Below are 8,792 nucleotides of genomic sequence, written 5' to 3' on the forward strand. Positions count from 1 at the left end.
TTTTCCCTTTTATTTTCGACCACCGAACTAGACCAGGGTGATCTATGAGATTCCAGAGCATCGCGTCGGGTTAAATTTAATTTTAATTGTAATCTAAATCGGATCACACAGTTCGCATCTCAAACTCGTATTATGCTGTTCGCGCCAGAAACTTCTGTATTTGTCCAGCTTAGTCATTTATTCATGAGTCAGATCTCAATTCGTGGGCCGCGAGTCAAATTTCATTGGGTCAAATTTCCACCAACTTCTGTTATTAAATTCATGTATTTATTTCTATAATTTGTTGGGACCAAACACCACCACACTTGATTATTTGTTAAATAAAATTTAAGTGAAGTGTGCTCAATCGTTTTAATTCTATTTGGAAAAATCTTCCGAAGGTACGGCCTCTCGTTAGAACCTAATTAAACAAAATAAAAAATAAAACACAACGTAGGATTCATAAATATTTCTTTTCTCATTATTTTTGTTTCGTATTTTTCCGCAAAAATTTCATCCGAGGGAATGCGGCAACCAACAATACACCAAATGAGGGAGAAAAAAATCATCGAGGGAAAGTCGAGGAAGTAGAAATGTTTCAATAGGGAACGAACACACAGTCGTGCTTTGTATCTGTACACATCGCCTTCGAGATTCCTCATCAGTTTGAAAACCCATTTAGAGTCGATAATTTTGACTCCGAGATTTTGTTCGACCAAGGATCAGGTACCATTTTCCTGGTGAGCTTTGAGCTCACAGTTGATCGTGTCGATCCACTGAGGTACATCTGCACTTTGTGTAGTTTCTGTATACGTCAGGGGCACGTTATCTTCTGCAACCGCGTTGGAACTCGCAGATTCGCTCGATCTCGCAGGGTTAGTTGCAGTGTGTCTTGTTGAAGCTCCTCTATGCCCAGGTCTGCAACTTCTTCGGTAGCTTCTTAAAATTCATCCTATTCTTCTCGTTCACCTGCGTGTTCTTTTCGCTCATCGACTTCTTCGACATTCAAAAATACTATTTCCCCGTCATCTTCATTTCTAACGACACTTTTAGTGCTTCCAATAGTTTCACTGAAAACAACATCACGCGAAACAGATACCTTCTTTGACAAAGAATCAAAGACGCGATAATTTGATGATACTCCATCGTAACCTAAAAACAGCATCTTCTTTGAGCGTGGCTCTAGCTTCGTGGTCATCTGCTCCGGCATATGAACAAACGCTACGGAGCCAAAAATACGCAAGTAAGTGTTTTAAGTTTGGTTTTAGCCCAATCCAGAGTTCATACGGCGTCTTTCCTTCCCGTGCTATTCATCAGGTACACTGCTGTGTTTCTAGCTTCTGCCCATAAGCGGAGTGTTAGGCTTTTTGCATGTATCATCGTTCGTGCTTTCTGGACAATGATCTTGTTGTCGCGTTCTGCTCTGCCGTTTTGCTCCGGCGTATACAGGACAGTATTTTCTCTTTGGATTCCCCGAGATTTCAGGTAGTGATCTTGCGATTTGTTTTGATATTCTCTTTCATTATCGGACCTCAGACGTGAATTCTTCGTCCACATTTGCTTTCAACCATTTTGTCGAGCATCTTGAATTTCTTGACTACGTCGCTCTTATTTCAAAGGAAATTAACATAGCAAAAACTTGTGGTATCGTCCTTAAACAATATGTAACAACGTGCTCCACCAAGGGATTCCAAAGACATCGGCGCGCACACATCTGTGTGAAAAACTTCACCAGGTTTCGTCGCAGCCCATTCGCGCACTTTGTTGAAGACTTTACGCTGTGATTTTTCTATCTGACACGGTTCGCAAAATACGTCGTCGTTTTCCGATAGCTGCACGCCATTGACGAGGTTTTTGTTTACCATTTCGGACAACATACGAAAATTTAAGTGTCCCAGTCTTTCATGCTAGACACGTAAGTCACTTATCGACGCGTTTGCTTGAATATTACTTCGTGCACTTTTTACTCTAAAAACCATGCGATAAATTTCGTTTTCCTGTTTGACACTGAACGTCAGCAACTCGTTGTCGTCGTGTATGTTTACATAGTCACCTTTGAAGAGAACCTCGAGACCCCGCGTGGTACACATACCTACCGAGAAAAGATTATTTTCCTCCCGCGGGTACAGGGCTCCCAGTTCTCCTCTCCGGGCTATCAAACGTTTTCTCCTAGATTCAGACGCAGTGCGAGACTGTGTGCCTAGTGACGACTTTCTCCCGTCTTCCGGGGCAAACACCTACCGTCACTCGCATACCCGAGCCAGTGACCCTCCCCAACCGAAGTCAAAATATCCCGGACTCCATGTTACGTTATTTATTTTTTTTGTTACTTATTGTTTTCGTTGAGAGAAACTCCCCTTAATAACGATTTTCTTTTTCTTTGATTTTGGTCGAGATCTTCTGGTGGTAGCTCGAGGGTGCGATCCTTGAGGAGGAAGGGTGGTGATGACCCGCCCGGTAACCGGGAGAATGAAACTTTCACGTGAAATTTGGTAAAGTCCTCGTCGAAAAATAGTCAGTTTTGACTTAAATTGTAAATCATTTTACAATAGGAGAGAAAATCGTCTTATAACTACCATAATTAATTCCATAAATATAAGTAGGGGTGGTTAATTTACCTGATGTCTGCCCTTTCTTGAGTTGGCACTGTACAACAAAGGGACAATAAAATTAGAAGGTATAATGTAATTATTGTTTAATAGAAAAGCCTATGCTTGGAAATGGTGGAAATAATGAAGAAAATAATAATAAATAAACCTGATTACAATCGTTCAGCATTATTATACCACTGCCTAGTAAAAGACAAATAGTCAAAATGTTTTTTAATATGTATTTAAAATGAACGATATCAAAGCTGCACCTTTTATGCCCCCATATCTTCAAATATAAAAGACATCGATATTTTTAATTATTTTTCTCATAATTTCCTAACATGAGTTGACATTGCCCCATTGAGTTGTTCCGCGAATTTTGGTGCACCCAGTATTTTCAAATTGCATAATTATATTTCCTAAATAGAGGGTCAGAATTTAATGTCCGACTAGTTTCATGTGTTTTTGGATTGACAATTATTTGATTAATTTATACCAATCAGTAAAAATTTAGTCGCAACTGAGCAATAACGATCTTATAAGCCCTAGAGTCTGTTATTTGAAGATAATGCCCTAGGGGATTATTTCTCTCATAACGTATCAGAAAACTGTGTCATTATCATTCAATAACAACATAGTCGGACATTATAGTTATTAAGGTATCAAGGGTGTTATAAGATTGATAACGCGCGAAGTCGGCAGAGTGAAACCCGTGGTGCCTTCAAAACTTAATGTCCGACTAGTTTCGTGTGTTTTTGGATTGACAATGATTTGATTAATTTATACCTATCAGTCAAAATTTGGTCGTAACTAAGCAACGAAGACCTTATAACGCCCTAGAGCCTGTTATCTGAAGATAATGCCTTAGGGGATTATTTCTCTAATAACGTATCAGAAAATTGTGTAAGAGAGTTTTTGCAAACCGTTTGATTATGCCCGTTAAACTTTAACGACAACGTCATTTAATGTCGTAGAGATGATGTCGTACGTCTTTAAAAAGAGTTTTTGCAAAACGTTTTAATTTATCGGTAAACGTTAACTTATTTAAAAATAAATAAACAATAAATAAAATAGATAAATTTAAATATCAATCACTGCTATGTCGAGATGGAATTATTATAATTAATAATTCATTATATTAATTATTATAAGCAGTTTTGTAAATGGCCAACGAATCAAAATTTATGAAGATAGCGCCTATCCTTTGAGAAATCATTAATGTTATAAATCTAATCTTGGAACCCTTACTAGACGACAGTTTTTCGAAAATTAAATTTCTAATTGATTCGATTAACGTACGTACGACAACGAACTAGAAAAAACGTAATACGTCTTTGGTTCAACGTTTACGACAACGACAAATTTTTCTGTAGCCTAGCGACGAGAAAATAACGTACGTTAAATTCGACAAAACGGTTTGCAAAAACTCTCTATTCATTATCGTTCAATAACAACGCAGTAGGACATTATGGTATTTTACAGTAGAAGTCCGTTAGGGTAGCCTTTACTGCCGAGCCAGAGATTTTGTGAGACGAGCTCGTAGAGCGAGTCGAATAATACTGCCGAGGCAGTAAAGGCCCTAACGGACATGTATTGTACAATAGTTTTTGTGATATCTCTGCGATTCGTTCACAATTATCTTTTTGAAATACATTTTTTTCAACGCCATCAAAAAAAACCGAATAATTAATAAGTGTGCGGAGGACATCGTCATGTCAATCGTTGTTTGTGAAAAAAAAATTGTTTCAATGTTGTTTGTCAGATTTGTTCAACGCTTAACTTTCCGTTGAAAATAAATGAATGAAATCAATAAAAAACCGCAATCAAGATATTCCCGATGTCCGGAAGTGAAGTCATCGTTATTGCCCTGCAAAATCGCGCTTGTGTTAGTGTTAAAATTGTGAGGCATCATTTTCGATCTTGTCTACATTTACTGCTGTTTGTCAGATTTGTTCAACACTTTACTTTCCGTTGAAAATCAACGACTGAAATTAATAAAAAATCGCGATCAAGATATTCCCGATGTCCGAATGGCCCCAGAGCAAGTGAGGTCATCGTTATTCCCTGCAAAATCGCGCTTGTGTTAAAATTCTGAAGCATCATCTTCAATCTCGTCTACATCTGCTAGTGGCATCCGGATTTCGATTAATTCAAGGTGTGTTCCATAACATTAAACATTAATTATTGTAAAAAGTTGAAAAATAAAGTTTAGATCTACGTTGCTATAGTTACTTAGTCATTCATAACGGCCGCTCCCGCTCATAACGGACACCCTTAACGGACTCCGGCCGTTATGAGGTTGTTTACATGGTGACAAACAGTCCGGAAAGCCACCTTTGACAACTAGATATTACAAAACATATTTTTCCAGCACTCGATCACATCCCTAATGACGTACGTTCAAAGAAATGCGTGGTATTTTTGGGACATCTGTATAAGTTCTCCAACTAGATGAAAATAGAATTAACATTGAAATGACGATTTTTAAAATTCAACACTTCACATATTATTAATAAGTAAATAAAAAATGCTAAAGAATTTTTAAGTTCCATTTCTGTCGTGGACGATGAAATGTAAAAACAAAGAAACGTCATTCTAAGTACGAAATTTTGATGAGTGTCATATTCCACTTTTATTTGTCAAAATTTTATCAATGTAACGATAAGTTGCAATTTGCAAATATAATGTAACGATAACGAAATCAAATAAATCTTATCTATTTTGGTTGAAAAAACAACATGACGCATTATACTCGTATAAAAGCCGGTGCTCCTCCACAAGCCCTGTGCAGTTTAATTTGAAAGTTTCGGCATTAAACGACAAACATGGTTCAGATCGCAGGAAAATACCAACACGTCAAGAACGAGCATTTTTTGGAGTACCTAATCTCTCTAGGTAATAATCATATTAGACAAAGTTCATGTATTCATTGACTAATTTGCTTTCGTAGGCATTCCTGAAGATAAAGCCAAAGCAGTTGACGCACTCAAACCTAAACTTGAAGTTGTCGTTGATGGAAACAAAATTTCATTGAACAGCGACTCCGGAGTGGAGAACGCCTCGTCGACATATATATTGGGCGAGGAGGTGGACGAAACGTTGCCTGATAACATCACCGTCAAAGTAAGTATTAAATCTGCATCTTCGGCAGGGTTAAATTATGTTGCTGTGATTTGAAGAGCACGGCCAAACTCAACGGCGATAGTTTGACGGTGACCTCAAAAAGTCCAAGCGGCAAAGTCGGAACCAGAGTGTACAAATTCTCCGACACTGAACTGGTTATGGTAGGTTTAACGCCCAAGAAAATATCTTTTTCTACTCACGTTATTTTTTATAGACCTTGTCCGGCGATAAGGGTCCAGAAGGCAAGAGAGTCTACAAGAGAATTTAAATATTGTTAAGAAATGTATTAAATGCGGTTCATGTTAATTGCAAAAATGATTTGTCTTGTATAGTAAAATCTTATAAATGGAATTAAAATCGCATCATACAGTAACAGCTGGGTTATAATCTTTGTTTAAATAAATATTACATCAGGTGATAACGGGATCATAGTGATTTGAGAGTGAATTCACTTTTAATTAGCATTCTATTTAACAAACAAAATAAATGAAAAAGTGTTTTGTTGCCTTAAAAAATATTTTTGCGCGATTGTATTCTATTTGCTTGTTTACCACGTCTGTTTCCAAGACGGTAAGCTCTGTTTACTCGTTGCTAACGATAAACTGGACGGTAAGTAATCTTTGGTGTTCTAGAACGGTAAGTAAAGTTTATTCAAAATCGATTATTATAATAATTTTTATGTAGACAGAAGTTGAAGACAAGATGTGGGGGCACTTTCTGGAAACTCATAAAGCTCTTGTAGTCGGCTTTCCTTGCCGCTGCAATAACATAGCATTAGCAAACTTGACGCAACATTGGCATTGTTAAAATTTTCATACCCCGCATTTTCCTTGTCTTTTTGATTAAACATTGAGGTCGTTGGTTTCGAAAATTCTTCATTTATATAGACAGAAGTTGAAGACAAGATGTTAGCACTTTCTGGAAACTCACACGTAGTCGACTTTCCTTGCCGCTGCAATGAAATAACACATTAACGGAGTTGCCGCCACATTAGCATTGTCAAAATTGTCATACCCCGAATTTTCCTTATCTTCTTGATTACACATCGAGGTCGTTGGTTTCGAAAATTCTTTATTTATGTACTTAGACAGAAGTTCAAGACAAGTTGTTAGCACTTTCTGAAAACTCACACGGCTCTTGTCGTCGGCCTTCCTTGCCGCTGCAATGAAACAATATTAGCAGACTTGCCGCGACATTAGAATTGTGAAAATTTTCATACCCCGGATTTTCCTTGTCTTCTTGATTACATATTGAGGTCGCTGGTTTCGAAAATTCTTTATTTATGTAGACAGAAGTTGAAGACAAGATGTTAGCACTTTCTGGAAACTCACACGGCTCTTGTAATCGGCATTTCTTGCCGCTGCAATGAAATAATATTAGCGGACTTGCAACGATATTTGTATTTACAAAATTTTCATACCCCTTGTTTTCCTTGTCTTCTTGATTACACATTGAATTTTGTTTTCGACACAATCTTCAATGTAGCTGAACTTCGAGGAATCGAGTGACTTCTAGTCCTAGCGTTCTCTGGATTTCTCAGAATGTGATGTGGGGTGCACATTCCAAGTTTTTCTACAGTTTTCGGAATCACTAAGATCAGTCATTTTACTGCTTCTTTTCAACATGACTGGCGATATTTGCACACAAAAACTGCAATGACGGTAACTGTCTGCAGATTGCCTTAGAAAGGCTATACAAAAATCGACATTATGGCAACACGATGTAAAGGGCGTTGTATCGCATTGCATTCTAGTTAGGAATGTTTTGTAATAAATATTCAATCGCGCAAAAATCTCATAAGCATCACGAACGCTAATGACAAAGCACCGATCTCAGACAATATTTAGTCGCTGTGCTCCTCCTCCAAACAATTTTGTCTTCGAGCGGTACATTGTCATTACCGTTCTTTATACTTAATATACTGAGATACCCGCTTTTGAATTCAAACTAACCGCCAATAAAAACTATAGAAGCACGGGTGTCGGTACGGTCGGCGACCGCTTGGGGGGCGGGGGTGAGAGTCGACAGGGGATGAACGGCCATGTTTTTTTGGGGAGACACTTTTGGTCTTGACCGCAGAGTAGTACCGAAGTACCGTGTATTTTTCTGTGTTCTAATTGTGCGATTTTAGTTGTTTTTTTTTATCGAACTGTGCTAAATGTTGCTGCCCAGCTTCTGTTTTTGAACAAGGTATGTTTGCTGTACTAAAATTATGCCTGTTTCGCGCGAAATGTATTTTAACTATGATGATGAGTGGCACGTGGGTTGTTGATGTTCCCACCATATTGTATAAAAATCCGCAATTATCTCGACCATCCCCATGTATCACGCTTTTAACATTTGTAAGCTTGTGAAGGAGAGTAAGGCCGCCTGGTTCTAGTTTTGTAAATTTTATAAAATTGTACGGATCACGTTTTTTTTTGTTGTCAAATCTGGTTTTACAGTTCACTAACTTTCCTAAAAGAAAAGGGCACCAAGTTTTAGCGTGGGTCTGTGGCTTTCACTTTTTATAAGCGCGCTCCCTCATTTTTGATCCCTTTTAATTATTACGAGGGACGCAACACTTTAATCAAAATTTGAAAGTTTCCACTTTCCATCCCGGTAGCAACCAATTGAGTTTATATTTCAGGTATCTGCGCGGGCTTATTCCTTATCCAGGGATCTTCTACATTTAGGTATTTTCATCGTTTAGTCCCGGGGCGCCCTCCATATTATTCAAGGGGGGGCCCTTGTCGATAATCCGGCTCTAATATGCTAGGGTCGACTGGACTGTGTTCTTTTGTTTTATTGTTATGTATTGTTATTGGTTGTTACCACTTTTCCATCCCAAACTGAAAGTGTTCTTAGATTACTCCGTCAACAAAGCTTTGTCGCGGTTTCGTTTGCATTTTCCAGTTGCTGTAATGTCAATTCCTCCTTATCGCGAGGGTCTCTCTCTGTTTGAGGGGTTTAGTTTCTCCTAACATCCAATCGTTGAACACGACCCCGCGGCCCCTCGTTTAACATGTTGTGCCCCAAGAGAGACCCGAAAACCATAACGCTTGGCGGGACTTGCTGAATGCTGGTCCGCAACGTCGCTCATGGTGTAAGTTGAATCCG

The 8,792-nt window shown here is 38.3% G+C and overlaps 1 protein-coding gene and 1 long non-coding RNA gene across 2 annotated transcripts; one reads left to right on the plus strand and one right to left on the minus strand.

The window, feature by feature from the left end:
• The first annotated feature begins 5,304 nt into the window (after window positions 1–5,304).
• On the plus strand, window positions 5,305–6,066 carry LOC138129302 (fatty acid-binding protein, adipocyte-like). The gene is made up of 4 exons (XM_069045603.1): window positions 5,305–5,465; window positions 5,521–5,693; window positions 5,750–5,854; window positions 5,908–6,066. Exons 1-4 carry the CDS (start codon window positions 5,396–5,398, stop codon window positions 5,959–5,961), a joined length of 402 nt encoding a protein of 133 aa, XP_068901704.1. The 5' UTR covers window positions 5,305–5,395; the 3' UTR covers window positions 5,962–6,066.
• An 8-nt stretch (window positions 6,067–6,074) lies between these two features.
• LOC138129303 (uncharacterized) lies at window positions 6,075–8,051 on the minus strand. Its single transcript, XR_011159179.1, has 5 exons — window positions 7,114–8,051; window positions 6,913–7,053; window positions 6,708–6,852; window positions 6,512–6,645; window positions 6,075–6,451 (listed from the first exon to the last, which is right to left on the minus strand). It is a non-coding gene; the product is annotated as an uncharacterized lncRNA (long non-coding RNA).
• Window positions 8,052–8,792: the final 741 nt, after the last annotated feature.

This window comes from Tenebrio molitor, chromosome 4 (genome assembly GCF_963966145.1).
Source record: "Tenebrio molitor chromosome 4, icTenMoli1.1, whole genome shotgun sequence".
NCBI classification, from domain to species: Eukaryota; Metazoa; Arthropoda; class Insecta; order Coleoptera; family Tenebrionidae; genus Tenebrio; species Tenebrio molitor.